The following is a 25,680-nucleotide window of genomic DNA, read 5'->3' on the forward strand; positions in this document are numbered from 1 at the left end:
TTTTGTAGTAGCCTACAAAACCACAGGCCAAATTTTACATTACATGAGGCAGGCAAAGCCCCTGAACTTCCAGAACACCCAGGACTGGGCAGGAAAATCCTAGTTCTGTGTAGGGCCCCTGCTGTATTAAAGCAAACTTCTTGAGGACACAATTTGTTTTCTTAACAGGCGTTTAACCTCAGCCCAGCTGATCCAGATGGGAAATCAGATCCCTACATTGTGCTGAGGCTGGGCAACACAGAAATTAAAGACAGGGAAAACTACATCCCCAAGCAGCTAAACCCGATATTTGGAAGGTCAGTGATGTCTTATATTTGTATTCATGTAATTTGTGCTTTATCTCTTGCTACCATTGTTGCTGTTATTAAGTGTTTGCTATATGCTGATCTCTGCTTGTTTGGATGTTTTGTAATTCTGATGGTTAAAACGTTGGGAATTGGTGTCACACTGTATGAAAATAAAATATTTTGTTTTCATACCCACCAAAACAGACCAAGTAACGCAATCTGTGAGAGGTTTTGCAAAATGATGTGTGAGAGGAAATGAGGCAACAAATTATAATTGCCTGTGAAAATTAATACAATCAATAAGTTTAAAGCAAAATAAATATCAGAACAGTAAAGTGTGATTACACAATCTTTGTTGCTGTTTCAGATTGAATAGAGTGCTAAATAAATATCATAATTCTAGGACATAGAAGTTTTTTTAGTTCAGACCGCCTTCTGAATGGGGGAGCCAGGGGCAAGCTGTCAGCAAAGATCCAGTTTGTGTTATCAATGCTTTATAGTTATTTATAGTTTCAATGCTAATAGCTGTGATTTTTTTTTCCAGTCAATTTCTCTATTTTCAGAAGGTTGAAAATATTTTAAATCAGGGTGGAAGAACATTAAGACAGAAAAATGATATATTTTGGACCAAAAGAACCCTAGAACAGAGGGAAGAGTAGAAAACTCATGCTTCAGGAGACAAAGCTCAGTTTTTTCTGTACTTTGGAGAAATCTGGAGCCAGTGTTGTGATCAGGATGTCCCGTCTTTCACTAATTCGTCACATCCCTTTTACAATCACATTTATATTTTCAACTCCCCATCACGTCTCAACAATACTGATTCCTGAAAAATACACCTAGTGAAAAGGGAGTTCTTATCTTTGCTTTTCTGAGATTTATCTAAAACTTTTGCCTGATCATTTTTCTGGGTGTCCCCAAATTCCTGCATTCAATATTTAACCTGCAGCTTTTGCGAGAAAACAGAAAATACTTAGATGTCCCTTTTGGGGGTTCTGAAAAATGTGGGAGAGCCCCTACATACAGCTGTATTAGCATTACTGGATTCAGGATTGTAGGAACAATCTTAGGACTGTTCACAGGGTGCTAGGGAAGCAGGGGAAAGAATATACTTTTGCACTGTGTGTTTCCAGCACGTTTATGTATTTAATTGAAGGAAAAAGCACTACCAAAAAAGCCCACTGTGTATTAGAAGAGATACCACTCACACACTGTTTGCATGGCATTAATTAGCCTCGCCTTTGAGGTTTCAAAAGTGATTTGACTTCATGTAGGTCTCAATTTTTCCTGTAGATCATTTGAAATCCAAGCTACATTCCCCAAGGATTCCTTGCTCACAGTCTTGATCTATGACCATGACTTCATTGGGACAGATGATCTTATTGGAGAGACGAAAATTGATTTGGAAAATCGCTTCTACAGCAGACACAGAGCTACCTGTGGGTTACAGAGTCAATATGAAATGTAAGTACTTACTCAGTCAGCAGCAGAGCTCACAGCGAGTGACTTGACTTGAAGGAGAAACTACAGATGTGTTCCAGATATTGTTCTTTCTTCAGCACAGAAGTGCCACAGAGGGTATTTTAATTAAAACCCACCAAAGAGCTTAGTGGTGGCTTTGGGTCGCTGCCAGCCTCAGTGGGGAATGGATATTTTTTAATTAACAGCACTGTTGGTTCAAGAAATATTTTAGATAGTAAACGCCTGATGTTTACAACATACCTGCTTGAAAAACTGCCTTTGGCCAGGCATAAAGGGCAAATAGGAAAAATATCTCAAAGAAATTATGCCAGGGCTCTACTTTGCTCTCTGCTATTCAGCTGCAGCTGGAGTGATTGCAGCAAGGCTGCTGGGACTGGGGTGGCACTGGGGGCAGCAGGAGCAGAGGCTGCTGACCCGACCTCTGTGATGGGGTGGGGCAGTGAAGCTGAGCTCCTGGTTCCTGCCAGACAGCTGCACTCTCAACGACCTTGTGCATAATAATTAATTAATGCAGAGAAAGTCAACCTAAAATTACTCAGCTGCCCTGGGGTGGAGCACTAACCTGGGACATGGGGCTCTTCCATGATTGTTTCTCATTTTTTCTACACACCAAGGGTGGACAATGTCAAAAAGCAGTCAAGAACACAGACCAAACCCCAAAGCTTCCCTTGCCAGCTGAATCTCCAGTGTGAGATATTTCTTCCTGTGTTTATTACATGTCAGATAACCTGAACTTGTCCTTTGCATCTGGGAGCTGCAGAATTGTTCTCCTTGAATAGAGGCAACACATGTAAACTCAAATCTTTTAGGTACAACAGGGAGCAAGCTCTTTTCCTTTTTCTCCTGGGAGGCATGCCTATGGTATTGCTTAATCTAAGCTGTAGGCAAGCCTGCCTCAGCTTCTCCTGTGTTTTACGAGAAAGGAGTGGTTGATCTCCAAGGACCTGAGCAGAAAGAGGCAGTGTTTCAAGTAAGTAGCAGTGCTGGACAAAGGAAAAGTTTGAGCTGGTATCAGGGTGACTGACCACAAAGTGAATCTCTGCTTTGAAATTCCTCATCTGTCAGTGCACTATTCTGAAGGAAAACCTCACCCATTTTCTTCACTCTGTCCCCTCCTTGCAGAGAAGGGTACAATGCATGGCGAGACGCAACCAAGCCAAGCGAGATCCTCACTAAGCTGTGCAAGGAATACAGAATAAATGGACCGTTCATGAGGCCAGGAGAGATACAAGTAGGAACAAAAGTCTTCAAGGGACAGACAGTCTTCACAGAAGATGAGAACGGTAACAAAGTAGTTCAGCATCCTTCCTTTGCATTGTAGCAGTACCGGGAGCCTGCCAAGGTGTGGCTGGAGCCCTGTTTTGCTGTGAATACTCAAACTGGATTACTCTTAAACACTCATGTAACTTTGGCAACGAAGCTGTGTCTGTATTAGCTTTTGCTGTAACTTAATTGCAAAGAATCTGTAGAGTGAAACAGTTGCTGCTGATGACTTGACATCCTCATGGTGGCTGTTGGGAAATACCTTGGACTAGCTCCTACTTGATCCCAAGGATGGGATGTCCAAGATTGGTCGGAGTGTGGGGGACCCTCTTGGAACACGTCTTCTGCCTTAGTGTTGGTCTGTGCATGCTCTGAAATCCTTCCCCACAGAATATCAAAGCATGGGAAGTCAGGAAGAGCCTTTCAAAGAATGTATTCTCTGTCTGAATTAAAACACTGCAATAGACAGCCTCAAGAAGTGATAAGTAGAGGGAAGGGAAATACTGTTTTGAAGGGAGTTACTCAAGGTCAGACAAATTTCTGACCATAGTTGTATTCCAGGCCATTTACCAGCCAGTCCTACCTTACCTACTTGTCTTTCATGTTTGTTGGTTTTTTCCTCCTCTTGGTTACTGCCACTCTGATTCCCCTTCTGAAGCACTGACATAGCACTCTGTAAATCCAGGTATCTGTGGGGTCCATGAATCCAGATGGCAGGGTGTAATTTACTGTCAGAGCTCCAAGGTTAAAAAGAGGTCGAAGCAATTGGGACCTCCAGTGTCCCTATCACATTGGGGTGGAGTGGGACAGAGCCATCAGTGAAAGGTGCCCCTGCCTATGGCAGGGGGCATGAACAAAATTGTCTTTGAACATTCCTTCAAACCCAAACCATTCCATGATTCAGGTTTTTACTTAGAATAAGGAAAATAGATGTGAGGATGGAGCCTTTCAAGGGGAGTGAAAGGAGCTGGTCTCAGAGACAGCAGTGGACACTGTGGCAGTGTAAGAAAACCTCCAGTCCCTTATCAGTGTTGGTTTGTCTTTGACACATTCTTCTTAGCAACTACAAAATACAGCTCACACCTTGAGTGGGAGGCTGCCAAGGAAGCACTGTTGAAGGGAGAAGAGTTGATCCATTTTTGGTTTCTTGGCCTGAAAGATTTTTTTACTCCAATATTGCTGTTTGTTTTCCTCACTAGCAGATGACTGAGTGTGACTACCAGCAACAGGATGTCTCAATCAAAATTCTGGTTTACTAAAATGAGCTTCAGACAAACCAGTGTCAGATGAGATGATGGAAATCAGAAGCAAGGAAATATAGAACCAGATGGCAAAGACCAAAAGACTCATGTACACAAGTTTTTTTCAATATTGTACAGAAATAGTTTATCACATGTGATTTTTACATAATTTCTACCCAGATTGCTGTTCTGACAAGTACATCTGGGTCCTTATTTCCTGATGGATTTCTGTGGTGGCCATAATTTGGATCTGTAAAACTAGCAAAGGCCACAGATTTGAGCTCTAGAGGCATACTGAAAAGGGAAGTGGTCCCATTTCCACTGTACAGGTGGAAAAATTATAATTATCCATCCTGCTTTAACTTGCAAGGGAAGAAAAAATTTAACTTTGCTCTGGGAACAAAGAAGTTGGATAGGATAGGATAAGAATAGTCTGGTTGGAACTGACCTACAATAATCACCTAGTCCAACTGCCTGTCCACTACTCCCAGGTGGTCTAGGATCACCTGTAGCCAATGGGAAGAAATATGTATCTTCAGGGGAAAAAAAAAAAATCTTTAGAAAGGTTTCTTTGAGAGGATACAGGATATTGTAGGATAATCTGAGTCACTGTTACTGAGGCTGCCTGACTGAATAGCAGCCAGAGATCTTGCTAAACCTGGCTAAAATTAGGTGTTGGTGCACAAGAGGGAACCAAGATTCATAATCACAAGATCATCCTTCCTCACTCTCTGAGCTGTTAGGGAGGGTTTAATACCTACTGTTTAAATTCCAAATGAGTCTTTTGCCAACGATCAGTAATTCAGACATAGAAACATGCGTAGGAAAAGTGATAACAATTTGTTGACACAAATAAATCTTAACCTTCTTCTCACTTAGGGACTTCTAAACTAGAAGATATCACTTGTCAAAAGTCTGGGCTCCTTTTGTCTGGAGCCCACACAAAAAGGGAGGAAAGAGCTCAAAGGGTTTTCTCTGCTTTCTAACATCCACACTACTTGCAGTATTAGCACTGGTCCTTCCTTGAGGTGCCATTCTCTGGGAGTCTCTGGTTTTCCCTTCCAGTGGCTAAGGTGAGAGGGTCAGGAGGTGAAATGTTCTTGCCCATGGACTTCAACTCTCTTCCGCTGAGGTGTGATTCAGTTCTCTAAGGTCTTTGCTTTTGCCATTACAAAGTAAAAGGAGGCATAGCTAACTTCTAGTGCCTATTTACTGTCAGCTTTGTCAAATCCAAGTCTCCTTGTCTTTCACAGGCTTTAAAAATTTGCAATTTTCTGCCAAAAGAATAACTGACAGGTTCTTCCATCTTCCTGTTAAAAACTGATTCTGCAACAGTGGAATGATTTGCTGTATTTTACAGGAAAACTGCTGCCTGAGTGCTAATCTTCTAATTAACCCAATGGGTTTCCTTATTTATGCAAATTAGAAGTATTTCAAGGCCCTTCTTTATTTAGCTGGAATGTATAAAACCTTCATCTTAACTCAAGCAAATTTTAATGAGTACCTCTAATAACTAATGAAACATATTACCAAGAGGTTCAATAATATAATTCAGCTCTCACTGTTCTTTTTGTTTTACTCTTTCCTATAGAGGAGCCAGTTGAATCATACGAACATCTCTCCTTAAAGGTTTTACGTGCCTGGGAAGAAATCCCTGGAGCTGGCCACAAACTGGTGCCAGAGCACATTGAGACTCGGCCTCTCTACCATAAGGACAAGCCAGGCATGGAACAGGTAGAGCAGCTCAGAGGTGCTGGTGATGGTAGACCCAGGAGCAGTTTTCATTCCCTCCAGTTATTGTGGTTTCTGTTTGTAACTGCAAACATGGAGCCAGCACTCCAGTGCTGCACCAAACGTGAGACTTTGCACAGTGTTAACCTGGAAATTGTCTCTCATGTGTGTGCACAGCCACTTACCCAAACACACAGTAATCACACAAGGTGTAACTGCATATTTTTATTATTTTAAATGCTTTACTTTACTAAGTTAACGAAACCTCTGCTTATATCTAAACTTTGGTTCACCTTTTTTCTGTTCATCACACACTGTTTTTGCATGGATTTTACCTTGAAGCTGACAGTGTGTCTCCGTCTCTCTGGGTGCCTCCCAGGGAACCCCGGCCAGCCCCGGGTCGGCAAACAGCGGGGGGGCAGCCCCGAAGTGACCGACAGCGGGGGGACACTCTCTGGTGCCCCGAGGGTACTGAGGGCAGCTAGGCTAGTCACCTTTGCAGCAGAAGAGACGCTAGAGACATCGGTGGAGGGTAAAAGGCCGACTCTCAGCAGGGACCAATTCAAGGTTTATTCGGAGCTCCCCAGGGGGCCCCACCTCAGTGGGCTCCGTGCTCAAGTGTTTGATGTATTTCAACATCTCCAAATACCTGAAAGATTGAAAGAATATGTGCACAAAGAAGATATTTTATAGAAAGTTCCTCGATTAAACCATAGTTACAGGATATTGACCTGGTTGGTGCTTGTAGAGGAAGAGGTGATTTTGGATGTCAGAACTACATTGAAAGCTTTTTAAATCCTCTGTGAAATAGGTTGACAGAGATGTTTATCTCTTTGTTTTCAAGGGTCGTGTACAGATGTGGGTTGACATGTTTCCTAATGATATGCCTCTGCCAGGACCCCCTGTGGACATTTCTCCAAGAAAACCCAAAGGGTAATACTCTGTGCTTTCCTCCCACCACAGTGGCAATAACTCTTCAAAGACTGAGTCTTTCTTAAGTGTTTGGAAATAAATAGAAAATGAACTACTAAAACAAACCTCTCCAGTCCTGAGGAAAGTTTTCTTAGGTTCACATGACTTCAAGTCAAAGGGGAGCAACTAGTTTGGTTTCCTCCATTAAACAACCCTAAGAACTGTTGGTGATTTTTCAGCAAGAGCTATCACACACTTCTTACAAAGATATCCTTTTTTATCCTTTATCCCTTTATCCTTTATAATAAAGAGATTGCAGGTGCTAGAGCAAGTAATGTTGATGTTATCATCTGCTTGTTGAACTGCAAGGATTAATTCTGTTTTCACTAGCTTTTTCACTGAGATAACTTCCTCGACTCTGGTTGAGTGCTTTAATCTGCTGCAGTAGCATTACAGTATTGGATTTCCAGAAATTTGTCCAAGAATAAGATCAAGAAACACATAAAGCAGCAACAGATAGAAGAGAGCTCTTTGGAAGAGTCTTCTCCCATTTCCTTATGCTTCTTCACATGCAATACTGCACATAGTTGTTCAAGTTAATTGAATATTGTAAAGAAAACACTAAAATGAGAAACAGAATTCTCAGCCCATCCTACATTTTAGCAAGGCCTTTCCTGAGAATTTCATGTCTGAAACATCATCAGGTTCTATTCCTATATTATATGATTTGACAAACAAACAGAAAATCCATGTAGCAATTACTTCTTTCCAACCAGAACTTTCTATAAAATTCCTCAACAACAAGCATTTTCAATCCAATTGATGATCTTTGATTGAACAAGACTGAGGTAGGGCATTGCAGATTCAAATTTCTCTGGTTATTGCAGAGGCTTGGTTCTCATGGAGCTCCATGATGTAGAGTATCTGGTAACTTCCAAAACAAATTGTTCCACACCCTGAGATTGAGGCTATTTCCAAGACAAAACATGTCATATCAGGGAAATTGTATGTTGGTGTTATCAAACATAGTTAGTTTGTCTTTTTTATGTATTTTGCAGTTCATACAATGACTTAAGGAATACCTCCATTTTTTAGTATTAAATTTTTGTATCACATGCAATATCTGTATATCAGCTCAAGTTTCAAGAGCTTTGGATGACCACCATAAATGTTTGCATATAGAGAGTGGAAAGGATAGAGAAATTTTAATTCCTTTTACTGTTGTTTCTAAAGATGATTGTACCTGCTTAAATGCAAATATCTCCAAGCAGTCCTCTTCCCCTTTAATGCCCCAGATTGCACAAAATGCAATGTTTTTAGGCATTTCTTCTACAAAAGCACCTCTCAGAGAGCTCTGTTCTTTATTAGCAAGCTGATCACTGTTTTGGACACAGCTCTGATTAAGATTTTTCAGATCAACCTAGCTTTGTTCCACTGCAGTATTTTTGTGAAAAAAAAAAGTTGAAAATGAACCGACATATAAAAAGCAAGGAATTTTCCACCCCTCCAAAGCTGGCAGTGACCCTGTTGTTGTCCATTGTAGTCCATGAGCTCAGGGGAACCAGCATCCCCACTCTGTCACCAGACACTTATAAACAGAAAAGGCCTGAAACTGATGTACAAACACAATATTTCTCACTTTATAAAAAACATGATTTGATAGAGGTTGGCATTAGTGCCTGACCAGGGCTTTACACACAATCCTTTTTTTTCTTTTTCAGATATGAACTGAGGGTAATAATCTGGAATACAGAGGATGTAATTCTAGAAGATGAAAATATCTTTACGGGGCAAAAATCAAGTGATATCTATGTAAAAGGGTAAGTTCTTCACACTTCAAAATAGCATGCAATATTTCATTCAAAAATCAGAGGAAAAAATTTTTTGTGAGAATATTTGATTAACTATTCAGTGACCTTTGCACTTTGCACTAAATGCCTGCTGAAATTACTCACCCATATGGGATATTGCTCCTTTTTTGCCCTGTTTTATGTCCTCTGAACATCAAGTAACTGAAATGACACTAATCATTAGTTCCTACTCAGGCAGAGATGGCACACAACAAGAACCAAGCTCACAGTTTAGCACAGAGAGATCAAACACTTACAGATCTTGAACTGTAAGAGCTTACATGGATGCAGAGAGGTTTGACATAATCAGAGAAAAGAGCACCAGGGAAGGCTGGGAGGAAATTATGGGCTCAAGTGATAGTACAAAGTACTGAAAATCTCAGATGCCAGACTGATCTTAGATTTCTTGCCATTTTTCCACTCCTAGAGAGTAAGCTTGATACACCAATATGAATTGTGTGTTCAGAGCAGTAGCAGAGTAGCTTTGAGAACATAAATTTAAGGAATTAAACATGGAGCCAGCCTTTGTGCTGAGCTGTGTGATGAGCACATCACCATCAGTGCCAGAGTGGTCTGACAGAGAAGCCAGGAGTGGGAAACTTTTTCCTTCTGTGCCTTAATGATGAAGACACAAATCTCATTATGTTCAAAGAGTGCATGTGGCACTGTGTCTGTCACCAGGCATGGATTTGTACTTGAGGCAGTGACATGTTTCAGGTTGTTACCATTTTTCACAATTCCTTTTTGAAATATTGCAGTTGCAAGGGAAAAGCTGCTCTTTGGATACAGCACAAAAGCGCTAATCTTTATTCAAGGTGTGATAAATCATCTACAGAACCAAAACACACCTAGCTGGGTCATTACCTCTCTTCAGATGAGAAAATGATGTTTAAGAAAGCGTTGTCCTTTGTACCACAGCACATCTGATATTGTGCACACTGTAGCAGAAACTAAGAGTAAAGCACTAAAAAGCCAAGAGAGACTTTTCCAGCCATATGAACACCATGTTTATAGCTGCAAACAGGAATTGCAAAAAATTTAGGCTCTAATACTGAGCACTGATCACAGTCTTGAGACAGTGACACAGAATTTATTAGTGTGACAAAACATCAATACAGGGTGATTAGTGCTGGATAAACGAGTGATGCTGTCACCACTGCCTGTCCCAAAGAAGAGAGGTGTCCTGGCCAATAGCAAACTGGTACTGGCCAAGTGGTACTTTGGGGTCTGATTGAAATAAAATCCATGTTCTCATTCTCAGCTTTTGATCACCACTGGTCATTACAGCAGCCTGTGTGCCAAGATCCCCCAAGCCAGGGCTGCTCTTGCCTGCCACCATGCTGAACACTGTGCTGTCTCTTACTGGTTAGGGAGGAATTAGTAAGTGGTCAGGCCTGAAACCAAATAACAATTACAGTTCAAGATCCCCTGGTGACAGCAATGCTTTCCACTGTGTGCTTACTCTAGGTGGATAAAGGGCCTGGAAGAGGACAAACAGGAGACAGATGTACATTACAATTCTTTGACAGGAGAGGGCAACTTCAACTGGCGCTTTGTGTTCCCATTCCACTACCTCCCAGCAGAGAAACAAATGGTGGTTACTAAAAGAGAAAACATATTTTCCTTAGAAAAGACAGAACGCAAAATACCTGCTGAGCTGGTGCTTCAGGTGTGGGATTTTGAAAGACTCTCTTCAGATGATTTCTTGGGTAAGTATGCAATGGATCTGCCTGAGCTCCATCTGAGGTCTTACCAGACCCGTGTTTTGCAGAAGTATGCACAAAGTAGTGTCTGAGCTCCAGCTTTTGCTTTTTTCTTTCTGAAGCACCACACTGCAAACTTACACATTTCTTGTAAAGCCAATAATTAGGAACCAGATGAGAATGCCAGGGCAATACAAATGAATGACTGACAGTACAGAGAGATCCCCATCTGCTAAATTCCTCCATGGATCTCATCTGGAAGCTGCTATTTAAATGTCTTTGTGTCTGTCTGGTCCCTGAGTGTTGTCAAATTATTTCTTTCTCCAGGCACTCTTGAATTGGACCTGAATGGGTTCCCTCGGGCAGCAAAGACAGCCAAGAGCTGTGACTTAGGCACAGTTGTGGCTGCAAGTGAGGAAAACAAGATCTCCATATTTCAGCAGAAGCGCATCAGAGGCTGGTGGCCTTTCATCAAGGCTGGGGAGCTCACGGTAAGCAGCTCACTACAGATGAACTGCTTTTCTCTGGGACCAGTATGCTAATTTTGGATTTTGAACAACTACCACTGGCAACCCATATGATTCCTCCAAATGCTTTAATGGTTCTCCAGATATTTGGTTCAGAAGAACTCAGGTAACTGAGTACTAAAGTGCCTTTTCAGGTGCATTCAGTTCCCTAGGGGGACACAGATCAAAAGCTACCAGAACTCATTTCCAGTAATACAGCCCTTTATAAATTCACCTGCTTTGGTCCTTTTTTAGTGGTCTCTTCCCCTGTCTCTAGACTTTCATTGATTCTCCAAGGGTTTTTCTAAAGCTCACCATTCCTTCACATTTCTGTCTATTCCACCAAGAAGAATGTTTTAATGAAAAGTGCCATCCTCATGTTCGTTGCCTTATTCAGCTTGAAGCTGACTGTGGACTTTCCACGGATTTAGTGAATGAACTCCACTTCCAAATCACAGATTTACTTCCCTATTCTCAACTCTAGTACAATTGATTCCCTTTCTCCCAGTCCACTTTGATCTCTCCCTTGCTTCCACATTTATAACTTTATTGGCATCCTTCTTTCAGCCCTGTTCTGTGCTGAGTCACAGCCACTGGGCATAGATCAACACTTCAGATTAACACCAACCACAAAGGTATAGAGTAGGAAAATCACAAATGTATGTAAAGTCATTTGTCTGTTTTTCATCCATCACAGATTCTATAAAGCTGATTTGATGTATCCACTCTAAATTGTAACTGGACTCTTTAAATTCCATTTTCCTTTTGTGAGCTGAGACCCCACAGCTCAATGGCTCCAGCACTTGTGAGTGGCTGAATGTCCCCCTGCTGATGGGTTACATCTGGTCCATGTCAGCAGCACATCTTCCAGCTCAGACATTCAGTTCTGCCAGGATGTGTGACAGATAGAAAACGTGTTTTTTCAGATTAATTACATGATCATTTAAGAAGCAGAAAATGTATTTGTGAGTCTGGAAGAAAATATCTCACCTCTCTTTCCTACAGTCCTTGAGCATAAGTGCCTGGGTTTTCCTTTGTGCTTTCTCTTCAGCTGCAAAGACTCTTGTTTTCCTTAATCAATTTCCAACTGGTTCCATAATTTCTCCATAAGACAAATCCTGCTGTGAATTAGTGATAATAACTCAGGACTGGATGCTTACATATTCTCTCTCTGATCCAGGGCAAGGTGGAAGCTGAGTTTCACTTGGTCACAGCAGAGGAAGCTGAGAAGAATCCAGTGGGCAAAGCTCGAAAGGAGCCTGAGCCCTTGGAAAAGCCCAAGTGAGTGGGAGCATACTCATTAAACATGCTGGGGCAGGGGCATTCAGCAGGAGATGGGGAAGGGCAACCACCTGACCTCCTTGTGGGACACCTCCTCTCTGTTCTCTTGGATTTTCTTCTCTTTCCTGCTGCAACCTTCAGCAAGAAATTGTGCAGCTTGTACACTGCCTGGTGGTTGGCACTGCTGCTGGCAGTACCTTCAGGTTTGCTGAAATGGCTTCCTCTGGAAGCCCAAATAAATTGCATTGCTGAGCATTTGTCCTCAGCTGCAATTCACACATGAGCTCATTCCATAGCTGACCTGGCACAAGATAACATCTTAAATCATCATAGCTTACACACCCAGTCAACATCTCAGTTTGGTTACCTATAAAGATCAGCTGGATTATATTTATTATAGTAATAATAGAATAATTTAAGTTGGAAATTATCTTTAAAATCATTGAGTCCAGCCATTAATCCAGCACTTCCAAGTCCATTGTTAACTCATGTTTCTAAGCATGACATCTCCACATCTTTTAAATACCTCCAGGAGTGGTGACTCCCCCACTGCCCTGGGAAGCCTGTTCCAATGCTTCACAGCCCTTTTGGTCAGTAAATTTTTCACCAATACACAATCTAAACCCTCCTTGAAACAACTTGATGTTATTTCCTCTCATCCTGTCATTTGTTACTTGGAAGAAGAGACCAATTCCCACCTGGCTACAGCCTCCTTTCAGGTGGTGTAAAGAGCAGTAAGGTCTCCTCTGAAGCCTTCTTTTCTCCAGGATGAACAACTGCAGTTCCCTCAGCTGCTCCTCACAAGACTCGTGCTCAGACCTTTCACCAGCATCATTGTCCTTCTTTAGACACGTGAAGGATGTAACTTCCGTCTCTAATTTTATTGTTCTTTGTACTCACATAGTGAAGATTCTTATCTTTCATCATAAGACTTTTTAATGAGGACATTGGGAATGTTTTAACAAATGATCTAGAAGGAGTAATTTATCTTTCAGTATTTGTCACATTTTAAAAGTATCAGCTGAGTTTTTTGCATTCAGGAAAATAGTACTTTTAATCTATTTTGGCTCAAGTGCTTTGTTCTACTAAAACACTTGAGCAGTTTTTTTATGAGCTGGATAAAAAATTAGTGTGAGAAATTGATGTTATATTTCCTGCTACCAAAGCTTCTAAAATTCAATTGTTACTCATAATGGTAATGATTACACATTCTGTTTAATTTTGTTGGTTTGAGATACATCTCAGGATAAACATGAGAAAGGAGGAAGCAGCATAAAGTAATTATCAGATCAGAGGTATCAGACCATTGTTTAAAACCAGCCTTGGAAAGACTTTAATCCATCACTTCACCCAACACCTTCACCCAAAGGCAGGATGAGCTTTGCCTGACGGGTGTCTGCTTGAAAGATTCCCAGTAGTAGAAACTAAAGCACCTCTTTCAGAAGAGAGAGGACTGGGATAGCTCTGAAATACATGTGGTGGAAATCAATCAGCATAGGGAGTTTTAAGTGGAATAGAAGGATTACATGTCCAGAAGGTTGTCAACAGGATGCACAAGGCACTGTCTTATTTTCCTCTCATTTTTTGAGACCCAGCCCATGCACCCACGGCTGCTTAGGGCTCCCTGTGTTTTCAGCTCAAGGGCATTTTATCTGCAAATGTGCTGCCGGGCCAAAAAGTTGTCACCAGCCTGGTGGCCTCTTCTCTGCTGCACAGCCTGGGAGTGTTTTGACCCAGAAGCCACAAAACCAGAGCCTTCCTCCAGATCTAGCACTGAGTAATCAGTGGTTTTTGTGGTGTGAATACACAGCCAACATATAGCTCAACATAACTGAGATGTATGCCTCAATTAAATCAAAACTAGGGTGGGGATAATGTCATTTGTCGTACCCATCTCAGAAGCAAAACATTCAGGCTCCTTTTGTAGCTGCTCGTGGTACAGGTGGAGGAGTCGCCCCATTTCCTTAGCACATATATCCTGAGATATGAGCTGGGGAAAGAGATGACCTGGCCTCCTAAAGGTCCTTCCTCTCCCCATGCAGACAGCCCATGAAGGACCAGGCTGAGCACCCAGGCTTTAAAGTTAGGCAGAATAAATCCTAAGGTTACTAAAGCAATATCAGCATTTGAATAGTAAAAATTATTTTAGCTAGACACTCACTCACTGGAAAGAAAATAAACTAACAGTTGAAGAGATAGCATGCCTCAGTTTCATTAAAGTTTAATTTAAAGTTTACCAGCTCAGTGCCCCCATATCATACAATACGTGGTTCATAAATGAAGAGTAGCCACAGTCAGCTGGGAGATAAAAAATAATTGATTCTACCCATCAAGTGAGTTCTCTTCAGGAAGGAGTGGATCTCAAGGACCTCTTTTTTCAGGACCTCCAGATCTCTATGCCAGTACTGTACATTCACTGTATTTTTTTTTTTTTTTTTTTTGCTCATCATGTAAGAACACCCAGAGAAGCAGAGAAATTTTCAGACTTTTTTGTAAAATTATTCTTTTTAATTAATAAGAAAAATAATTTTAAACCAAAAAATTATTTTCTAGGACCTATAGACACTAGCAGACTCTATGATGAGTCAGAGCAAAGGTGTACAAAGATTAAAGGTCTGTAAACTAGAGAGAGAAACATACAAACAAAGAATAAGGTTCAATGAGTGTAATTTCCTGCTGGCCAAAGCACTATGAAGTTATTCATCTCTTCAGTTCTGCTGATCAAGGCATGATGCCTTTCCAGATGCAGTCTATTACAATAAATACACTGCTATAACTGGTAATGAGTTCTATCGACTACGTTGCAAAGGTAACAAATTAAATACGCAAGAGTCTGGCTTTTTTTTTTTTTTTTTTCCCCAGCCTTTAAATGTTATGAAAAGTACTCAAGCAGTTGGAAAAGTACTCAGGCAGAATAAGGGTCTTGTTACTCAAGTAGTTTTAATCTTCAGGGTGTCCAGTTTTTTTTATAATTCCTTTTAACCTGGAGGGCTAATTTGATAATTTGTTTCTGAATAATTTCCACCTCAATAAAAAGCCCAGTCTTTCATAAAAAGATATTCAGTTGGCCTTTTACATTCACAGACTTTCTGTCACATTGGCATTCACTTCCACTGGATTAATGCTGAGTTCACCAGATAATTAAGACATTGCTTAACTCCTGGAATACCTTTCTGGAGTGAGACACGGCCACAGCTTTTTGTGACCTCAGTTCATTTCATTCTCCTTATTGCTGCACCATCTGCACAATTACAGTAACATTGGATAAGAAAGACAACATGCCCAGGTTTTGCAGGTGTTAATGCTGCCCAACACCACTGCATTCATCAGGTCATCCCACTGAAAAAGCTGGGAGGTGCTGCCTTGGGTAGGGCTGCAGGAGCAGCAACACAGTGCCCTCCCAGTCCAGGTGTCATGGCAGAGGAGAGACCAGGCCAAATTTTTCCCTGAATAGAACATTGTTTTCCTCTCTGTGTGCAGTCAGCTTTATTGTACAGCGGGAAGAAACTTCTGGGTATGGAGGAGAACACAACATGGGGCAACATTTGGAAAAAGCTTGGATTGTGGGATGCAGATATTCTCCACTGGAAGAAGGTGGCTCTTCTTGTACACAGGCAAACCATCAGGATTTCATTTCATCATTACCTGTTTTTGCGAGGCCTGTGTTAAATTTCCTTCTGATAATACACCATTTTGGGCCACATACCCAGCCTGAGCTGGCTCTGATTATTATGGCACTATGACTGTCACTGCTTTTTGTAGTGGCTCATTACCACTTCTGTGATGCTAAATTCCTTGAAATTACTAGAAAACTTTTGTACCCAAGTCTATGATGCCTGCATTTCTTCTTTAGGGTTTATCATGATCTTGTTTTCAATTTTGAACCCTACATCATTACATAAATTGAAGTATTTATGACATGTGACCTGGAATTTCATTACAAGTTGTGTGTGGACCTTGGTTCGGGAATGGGTGGAAGAAAAGTGACCCAACAGCTTGTGAGCATGGGTGGACATTCCCTCTAATCCCTGTAGTGTGTTCCAAGGAGCTAAAGGTCCTTTTTAATCTCAAATATATATTTTGCAGTGGGATAATTTTGGAAAGAGATGAATCTGCCTTAACAAAAGGTTTTCTTTTTCTTTCTTCCCCTTTAGCCGACCAGACACCTCCTTCTCTTGGTTTGTAAACCCTTTCAAGTGTTTGTATCACCTGATCTGGAGGAATTACAAGAAGTACATCATCATTGGCATAATTCTGCTTATTCTTGTTATCTTCCTGGTTCTCTTTATCTACACACTGCCAGGTGCAATTAGTGAAAGGATAGTTACAGGAAACGGGTAGACCATGGCTCTCATTGTAGCCAGTCAAATAAGGAAACTTCTGCTAAAAATAAGTCAGGAAAAAAAGTATTAATTAACAGTAAACACATCTCATTCCTTGTAAAAATAAAGGTAACTATTCACATCAGAAACTGGAGCTCTCAGAATATTGGAATGTCTTCTTTGAATGCTCATTCAGACCCATCCTCAAGGTACATTATAATTCATGTACATTAATGTACATTAATGGGGTGTATTAATGATGTACGTCATTACTACTGCAGCTTTATTGACATTATTATTGAAAGTCTTGTTATGCACCTAAAATTGAATTTAAGAATAAATTCTTCAGTGCTATGCAGAAATTAATTTCTCAGTCAAATGTTTATTATTACAAATGTATGATTAAATGTGAAGGTCAAAATCTTTACACAAAGATAAATGTATAATACAGTCTTTGCATAGTTTTGCAATTAAATCTTTTGACTTTTTTTTTCAATAACCTTATAATGGCAGGATTATTTTTAGCTTAAAGGTGTTATTAAAAGAACTCTAGGGTTAAATTTTCTCATTTGGTGTCGTGTAGAATTTATCCTGCACCTCTCAGTAAAAATGCTGTGCTCTACAAAAACATCTCACACACTCATGAATGAGCTAAGTGCCAGTGACAGGGATGTAGTAGGAGAGACTGAAAGAACTTTTTCCAGGTGCAAATTGAATGTGCTGGTGATCTCTGGAGAAGAGGCATCAGGAAGATGAAGACTCATCCACAGGCACTGTGGTAACAAATGATCCTTGTAGAGGACAGGGAACAGGGAAAATCCTGCTGCTTGAAAAGCAAAGGCAAAGAGCAATGGAAAAGAGATGGACTGCAGAAGAGAACAAACCATGGAGTATTAAAGAAAACAAGGAATAAAACCTTACACTGTTGTCAGTGTGAAAATCCTCATCCTGCTTAAGAACACATAAAATGTTGCCACCTTGAGCCTTGCTCAAGGCAAGGCTTGATAACTCAGTGATTCCACTTGGCCTTCAGATGAGTGGTTATGAATTTGAAATAGCCATCCAAATCTCCTCCAGTGTCGCCCACAGTTAGACCTGTCCTAAAGACAACCTTTGTGAAAAAGCTTTCCGCCATGCACCCCTCACACAAAGTGTGAGCACCCTTTGCACATTTCAAAGTATCAAAAGGCAGCACAAAGAGATCCTATAAATGCTGATAATTCTGCCAAGCTCAGGGTGCAGGAATAGAAAAGCAGGCAGCTTGATAATTCTCAGAAGCCACTTAGACGGGAAGCTTGTTTGGTACTGCTTGTACCTGGCCTGCTAAGGCTGAGCAAGGAGCCTCTGTTCCCTGGCCTAAAACACCGGTAATTGCATTAGTCTGGAAAATGGACATCAGTGAAACTTCCACAGACAAGACATCTCACCTTTGAAAAGCATTTTAGAGGATTTTGGATGGGACAACTTACTCTGGAAGTGCCTCTTCCCCATCTCATTGATGACAGAGGCAGATGGCTAAAGGCAAGCTGAAAGTATCCCATCCCTACTCCATCCAGCAGATTGTGACTCCACCTTCCTTCTAAATTTCATCTTCTAAATATATAATAAATATAACTAAATTATTCAGATGATTTAGTTACTCACTCACTCAATGTGAATGAGTATATTGCAACTAGACATGTGGCAAAGGACTGCAGTGGGTGAGTTTTTCTGTTCTATTTTCCTTTAGAAGCTATTATTTGAACCAAGTAATTAAAACACAATTACATGGTTAAATCTGCCCCAGCTGAATGTAGCAAGACAATGATGTGAAAAGGTGCTGAGCACCCTTGAGTCCCTCTTCATCTCATATCCCTCTGCACCAGGCCATTGTCTGGTGCAGTCTCTGCTCACACACCATGTGTGACATATTCCTCTGAAGCCATGTTTTTCAATTTTGTGCTGTTTTGCAGCTGAACCTATATGAAACAGAAAACAAAATGTTGTTTCTACTAATATATTTCATCATACAATGAATTTTGGAAATGCAATTTAAAAGCTCCAGTAAGAGTAAATAAAACTGTTCTGGTGCAAAAGATGAGAGGCAATTATTAATGACTGGAGTATGTTGTGATAGCCAAAAAGGCAATGAATCTGAAATTTCCATTGTGTCAGGTCAGAGGTCCTGATGCTGCATGGCAGCTGTTGTGTTCATCTGTCCTTACTCTGCTTGTTTGTTCTTGCTGCCATGGACCGTGGCCTGCTCTGTCCTGATTTTTGCAGAATGTTCTGCACCTTGCTCCCAGTCTGCAGACTGCACTGGACCCAGCAGATTGGTCTCACAGTGACTAATGACTATGTTAAAATGACTTTTATATTAGGAAGAAAGAAAGCCCTTGACAAGGTGATATAAGAATTTGCTTCCTTCATATTTTAGTGACAGAAAGGTTTTTGGTTGCCAGGCAGAGCTCCTCATTGCTCTGTGTGCCAGCTGCCAGCTTCAAAGGGATTTTTATCATCTTGGATGAAAATCCTGCTTGCCATCAGCTCCAAAGTACAGAGCACTGTCTACTTCCAGACTAATTTATACTTTTTTATCAGCTATTTGTGACTGAGGAAGAGGTTAACCCAAGATCTGGTTACAGCCTCCCAGACATTTGGAATATGACAGTCACCTCTTCTTTCCATTTTCTAATTAATCTGTCTCAATAGCAAACAAATAAATGTTCATGTATTTTCTATGGAGAAAGGATAATTTATAAAACTCTTCCAGACAGCCTCTGGAAGAGTTTCAAGCACTTCTGTAAGCAGCTATGAAGACTAATCAGAGCTACACTGATTAGCAGAAATCTGTGTCTGCTTCCTGGATGCCTCTGCTGTGGCTCCAGGACTCCACATCAAGAACAGAGGCCTCCTTCATTAGGAACAAGCCAGAAAGGTTTATGGATGCTCCTTCCCTGCCTCTGACTGGAGAGTGGCCCTGGCTGAACTCTCTGTGGTGACAATGACAGTTAATTTCCTGGCTAATTCCAACACCCTGTCCTTCCAGAGCGACCTGCCCATCAGAGCTCAGACCTTTTTCATAGAGCAGGTCCTCAAGAGGGCTGTGCTTGACCCACCAGCACAAGAGAGCACTGCTCCCAGCAGTGCCTCCTCCTTTGCTGCAGGGGTGGGTGGTTGGAGCTCTTTTCCAAGCAGCTGGCTCCTGCCAGGGAGCAGCTGGAAAGCTGCAAGCGCACTGCAGGCAGCTGCTGCCTCCGAAGCTGGAGTGGAGGGGAGACGGACACAGGGGAGGGAAACCATCTCGCATTTACATGTCATGTGCAGCCTGCATTTCCCTCACCATTCAGATACTGAAAACACAGCAGACCTGTAGGTGATTTCAACAGGTACTGTAAGATTTCTTTCCCAAATGTCTTTTAAGACAGGCACATACAGAAATATGCTATCCACTAGTGGGCAAAATTGAGAATCATTGGAGATTGGGAAAAACTGTAAGATATATACAAAATGATATAACAAATACAGACCAGAAACCTGTCAGATGTCTACACTTCTAGGTGGGATGGTCAAACAGCATAGCTGTACTGCCATCATCCTCTTCCAGTGGATTCCTTTTCCTTTAATTCTTTGTCATTCTCTGAAGTTCTCATCCATTGAGGGTCTCTGTATCCTCAATCCCTGAACCAGAGCAGTCAGCTACCCTGGGACACCACATCTCAGAGGCATCCTTCACTCACTTTTCTACCTCCAGCCTAAGTGGCTACAGCTGGTCCTGCAGCCTCCTTCAGAAGCTCTGCCTCTCCACCCTTCATCCTGGATCAAGGCATCTTGCACCCATGAGCAGTGCTTACAGCTGCAAGCTCCTGCTGGGACAAGGAACATATTTCAGGCACAAGGAAATCCAGACAGGTTTGTTGTGCCCAAAGCATGCTGGCACATGCTGTTTAGCTTTGCACTGCTGCTTAATGCCAGATTTTAGAAAAATATTAGGAAAAGAGCCAAATGCAAAGGCTCATACAACATAAGAGCCAAGAAAGGATTTATTTGTTTACTTATTTGTTAATGATGTTTCTTTTCCCTGACAGATAAGCAATAGCTAATCCTCTCCAGAAACCAGCACACAGTTCTAATATACTGACAAAGCACTGGCCTGTCAATATGACCACGCAGCAAATAAATGTTGGCTGCATTTAGTGCTTATGATGAACTTTTAATTAGCCATGGCCATAAAATCTCCACAAAGCACTTAACAAAACACTTTCCAAAAGCCTCTTAACACTGTCAATATGCTCTTGGCTCTTGGTGTTTGAATAGTTTCACCCAAGAGAGCAGCTTTGCCTTCCACCGACGGCTCTCTGGGGCTGGTACCCACCACGCAGATGGATGCACACAACTTGTGCAAAACTGCTACACCACAGCAGCTTCAAAGGCTGTTTTAGTGTGTGGAACACAACTGGGGTGAAGACAGTACAGAAAATTCAATATATTAAGAAAAGAGTGATAATAAGAGCAACATTTTAGGAGGATTTGTTCTGCTCAGTGCATTTCTTCTCCTTTGTTATCTTTATTTGGAAATTATTTGCATGACCCAGGCTCTGCTTTGACTGAATGCTGATGGTATGCAGCTCACACAGATATTCCATCAGCATCTATGACCATAAAGTGGATTTGCACATGGCTCTGGAAACTGGATTTTGATGTACCATGGCCAGGTCTTCCTGTTCTTGGCACAAGGAGCACCAGTAGTTATTTGTGAGGAGCACTCATGGACTGGTATTTAAAATGTGACAGTATGGAGGATGGGTTTCAAAGCCAGGCATTCTGATTCTCCCTCCCAGTGCCATGACAGAATCTTAAGAGAATTGAATAACCAGTGCTGTCTGTGTGGTCCTGGCTCAACATCTACCACTGGTGACAGATGTGCCCTTGAAGGACATGCCCATCACACACCTTTGCAGTGTGGAGCCAACACATGTGCTGTAAAAATAGTTGTTGGAGTTTTGGACAGGAAAGATCTTTCAGCCTGGAAAGCAAAGCTGGGATGTTTTGTCAGTGTATTTGTTTCTTTTTTTATAACATCTGTGATGGGGAAAGATGGAAAGGATTAATGCTTTCTACTGTCTCCACAGGTTCTGGCCAGGGCCTTTTTAGTTTGTAAAACCAAAGATTGTGCAGGCAGATAAAAAGTGAAAGTTTGGGAAGAACTATATTTGTAGTTCAAATCCTATTACAGTTCTCTAAAATTAAGTAACTGTAAAGCCCCTACAGACCCTCAGGTCAAGAGCCAAAGCATCTTTTTCTCCAAAAAACCTCACTTTCCCACACCATATTCTAGTTTGGGAGCTGAAATTTTATAGATCATCTTCAGTGGTTCCATTTCCATTTAGTAGTTTGAGAAGTCAGCTGGATTTATGGAAAGGGAAGCAGAGACTGATGAGAACTTGGTTTTAGTGTCTCTGTCTGGACTGTGAGCCATCACAGTCATCTGCCCACCCAGCAGCAGCTGAGTTCTTCCATCAGTCTTTGGGGGCCTGTATCATAAACACACTCCAGAGTGAGATATCTTGTGTAGCTGAACTCCCCCTTGCCAAAGCCTTTCATTGTTTTGTAGGGTAAATTATTTCCTAGCAGATGTTAGGTTTTCCAAGGTGGCCTTCCCATTGGAGCCAAGAGGGAAGTTGCACCTACGGATCTCCTGCCCCTGTGGTCACTGGGGTGCTGATTTAATTCCCTGTGGCATCTCAGTCTGTGTCAGACCCAGGTAGTCCATTGCTTATGCCACACACAAAACCTTTATTAGGCACAGAATAAAAGAGGTCTGATAAATGCCTGAAAGGTTGTTCCGCTTGGTTTTTATTCAGATATGCTAATTTATTCATGGGAAGAAAATGATCTTGCTGCACACAAAACTAAACCCTGGTTCCTGCAATCACTTACATTTCATTATCTTCACAAAAAATTTGATAGGTTTGCCTTTGAATTTACTCCCATTCATTTTGCTACCTTGCAAGGAAGTTCCTCATGAGTCCCCATGAGCATCCTGAGGACTCCCAAACAGGTTGGGGGAACTGACACCTTGTGAGAGAAATATCAGTTCTCTGTCTGAGTCTGGACTTGTAATGGCTGCAATATTTAACAAGCCCTGCTGATCACACCTTGCTTTGTTAATTGAACCCATCCAATGGGGCTGTGATATGAATCCTACCTGTTAATTACCTTTGGGTGACTCCTGGCCTTCAGACCTCTCCTCTGCATCCTTCAAGGGCACAGAGTTTTTCCTCAGTCCCTGATCACAAGACAAGGTTTCCAAATCAGCTCTCACTCACTACTAAAATTAAACACTCACCACTGCCAAGTGACCTTCTAAAACTCCTGTTTCTTCTCCCCTGTGCCACCTGTTCCCACTCTTGCAAGAGCAGATAAGTCATTCCCTCTTTGGAAGAAACCAGCCTCTTGAGCTCTTCTTTCATTTTAAATACTGATGGAACAAGCTCTTCCTGCACAAGCAATGAAAAGCAGACACACACTTGGTTTATCTGTGCTCATCATTGCTTCCTGTGAGGCCAAGTACCCACAGCATGTTAATCACTGAGCCTGTTATTGACTTTCTTCAGGTATTGGCTGTAAATTAAAATGTAAAATCAGGTAGTTCACATCTCTGCAGTCCTTGGGACTGGGAAACTTGCCTGCTTGGGGAAAAGTGAAGTTTAGTTTCAGAAAATGCATTTTATGAGCAGGTTTGGCAGCACAAATCAGACCCAGACATGGAACCCAGCTCCAATCTGCAGCAGAAGAACAAAGGAGGAACCAGCTCCAAATTTCACAGCTGATCCTGCTACCTCCAGGTTTCAGAGCAGCTTGATCCCAACAGGAGCAGGCTGATCATCTGGAGCAGGCTGTCCTGTGGGATGTATGGTTGAGGATGGGCTCTGATGATGCCAGGGCTCCTCAGCTGATCAGGGTCAGTGTCTGACAGCACCAGCTCAATCCCACAGGACCTGGTCTTGTCACAGCTCAATGGGTCTGTAGGCAGTTCAGTATATTTTGCAGGGTTTTCAAAGGCTATAGTTGATTCAAAACCACTGGCAGTTTCCCCTGTAACTGAACTAAATAAGTTATGATCCCTGTATTAGAAAAGCAGGCAGTATTGGATGGGTTTCTTTCAGTGCTATTGAGAGAGCAAGGCAAATTTGTCAACAAAAAATGTTCTTTTAACCTGGGGCAGCTGGCAAGTACTTCATATGGGACAGCTCTTTGATTGCACTGCTTATAATTAGAATAACTCAGAGCTTTTATCAGGCTCTTGATATGTGAATGTGCATGACTGTGATCTCCTTTTTTTAATCCATCGAAGTACCTGTTATCACAGGGCAATAAGGTCTTTTATTCAAGAACCCTGTGAGCTGGTTTTACTTAACATACTTCACTGAAAAGGAAGCAAACCAAGTGGGGCATGTGTGATTTGCAAGGCATCTGCTGAACTGTGTGCAGCTGCAATGCATCCTGCTCACACCTTGCAAAGCCCTGAAAATGAGACCCACTATCAGAAATGAGCCACTGAAACTCTGGGATGCCACAGCATTCATGCTCAATTAACTAATTAACAGACAATATGGCTTGTGTGGTCAATCATCCCTGGCACAGCTTAAACATTAAACCAAAATGACTCTGTGCCAAAGCATCACACAGAAAAGCAGTACTGCTCTTGCTGAACACAGTGGGAATGTTCCTGGTGTGTTCCTGGTGTGTGTGAGGCTTGAGACTGCTAGATTTCAGTCAGCAGAATGAGAGTAAGTGACTTTGCTGCTGAAGGCTTTGGAAAAAATCCTCTGTTGGTTCTCATCAAATATATGTTCTTCTCACAGTTTTATATGTTGGAGGAAACAGAACACACAGAAAAGAGAGAGCCACTGTGATCAAATGCTCTGCCATAAAAAAGCTATAAGTAGCTCCAGTATTCCACATTTCCAGACTTTTGTAGTGCAGGACTCAACATGAGGGCTGGGAAAAAAAAAAAAAAAAAAAAAAAAAAAAAAAAAAAAAACCCCCTAAAAAAAAAGAAAAAAAAAAAAACCACCTTCTTTAAACTCCTGCAGAGTGACTGCAGCCCTGGAGATCAGTTTCTCCCATCAGGCCCTCAGATCTGAAACAGTGGGTGGCATGGAGAGGCATCACTCTGGGGACATGAGGGCAGGGCTCCCATGAGATGTCCCTTTAGCACAGGTGAGGTGGGGCAGCACTGGAGCAGAGCAGAGCAGCACAGTCAGCTGCCTGTGCTCACCGCACCACCCCTCCTGCAGCACCTGATGCAAGGACCTCACCAGGAGATCTGCAGGTGCTTATCCAAGCCTGGATGTGAGCTCTGGCTGCAAACAACACCTTATGGGACATACTGAGATGGGGCAGGAGATGTCACAAAGCATTTTAGCAGTCAGTGGCTGCAGAATTGAACTCTCTTAGTCAAGAGCATTTCAGTGCTGGAAGTACGAACAAACAGTACACAGCAGAGTAACTCAGAGTGCCAGTGGAGAGAGAGCTCCTGAATTCAGATTGTGCAGCAGCACTGACCCAGAACAAGCTGTTTCAATACCCTACCAATCAAACCTCTGTGGTTATGAGATAGGGATGTAGGTGCAGATCCTAGATTCAGTCAACCATTTATATCTACAGAGTTATATGGCATCATAAATTCTTTATGTCCCTTAGGTGTGATTTCAAAGTTTAGCATGCAGGCATCTGTCAGCCTCGAGGTGTAACCTTGAGAGGCATCCCTGCACAAGGGGAGATGGTGCCATGCAGCTGCTGCCCTGCAGGAGAATCCAATGGATCCTGGGCTGCCTGCTGTTTATGGGCTAGGGTGATTGACTTAGTCATATTTACACACCTGCTCTATTTTAGGTTGGCACATGCTCAACTAGTCCTTGGCTTTTGAACAAGATTTATAGCCCTTAATTAGTTTGTTGTTCTCTCTAAGCCAGACGTGGCCTTCATAACAACCAGCAGTGGCTATTGCATAAGAAGGAAAAGGAGGAGAGGGAAGCACACTGTCACAGTCAGGGAAGTGGTAAAACCCTTCAAAGAGTTTGAGGCACTCAGAAAGTGTGCCTCAAACTCTTTGAAGGC

The 25,680-nt window shown here is 41.9% G+C and overlaps 1 protein-coding gene across 1 annotated transcript in view; it reads left to right on the plus strand.

Annotated features, from left to right (window-relative positions):
* FER1L6 (fer-1 like family member 6) overlaps positions 1-16,878 on the plus strand; it is a 66,194-nt gene extending 49,316 nt beyond the window's left edge. The window contains exons 32-41 of the mRNA XM_041407571.1: positions 169-296; positions 1,578-1,748; positions 2,889-3,049; positions 5,862-6,004; positions 6,846-6,934; positions 8,635-8,733; positions 10,231-10,472; positions 10,794-10,957; positions 12,153-12,253; positions 16,408-16,878. Coding sequence (XP_041263505.1) covers positions 169-296; positions 1,578-1,748; positions 2,889-3,049; positions 5,862-6,004; positions 6,846-6,934; positions 8,635-8,733; positions 10,231-10,472; positions 10,794-10,957; positions 12,153-12,253; positions 16,408-16,594 — 1,485 coding nt within the window. The 3' untranslated portion in view covers positions 16,595-16,878. The remainder of the gene's footprint in view (positions 1-168; positions 297-1,577; positions 1,749-2,888; positions 3,050-5,861; positions 6,005-6,845; positions 6,935-8,634; positions 8,734-10,230; positions 10,473-10,793; positions 10,958-12,152; positions 12,254-16,407) is intronic.
* The last annotated feature ends 8,802 nt before the right edge of the window (positions 16,879-25,680 follow it).

Source organism: Onychostruthus taczanowskii, unplaced genomic scaffold (genome assembly GCF_017590055.1).
Source record: "Onychostruthus taczanowskii isolate IOZ18803 unplaced genomic scaffold, ASM1759005v1 scaffold27, whole genome shotgun sequence".
Classification (NCBI taxonomy): domain Eukaryota; kingdom Metazoa; phylum Chordata; class Aves; order Passeriformes; family Passeridae; genus Onychostruthus; species Onychostruthus taczanowskii.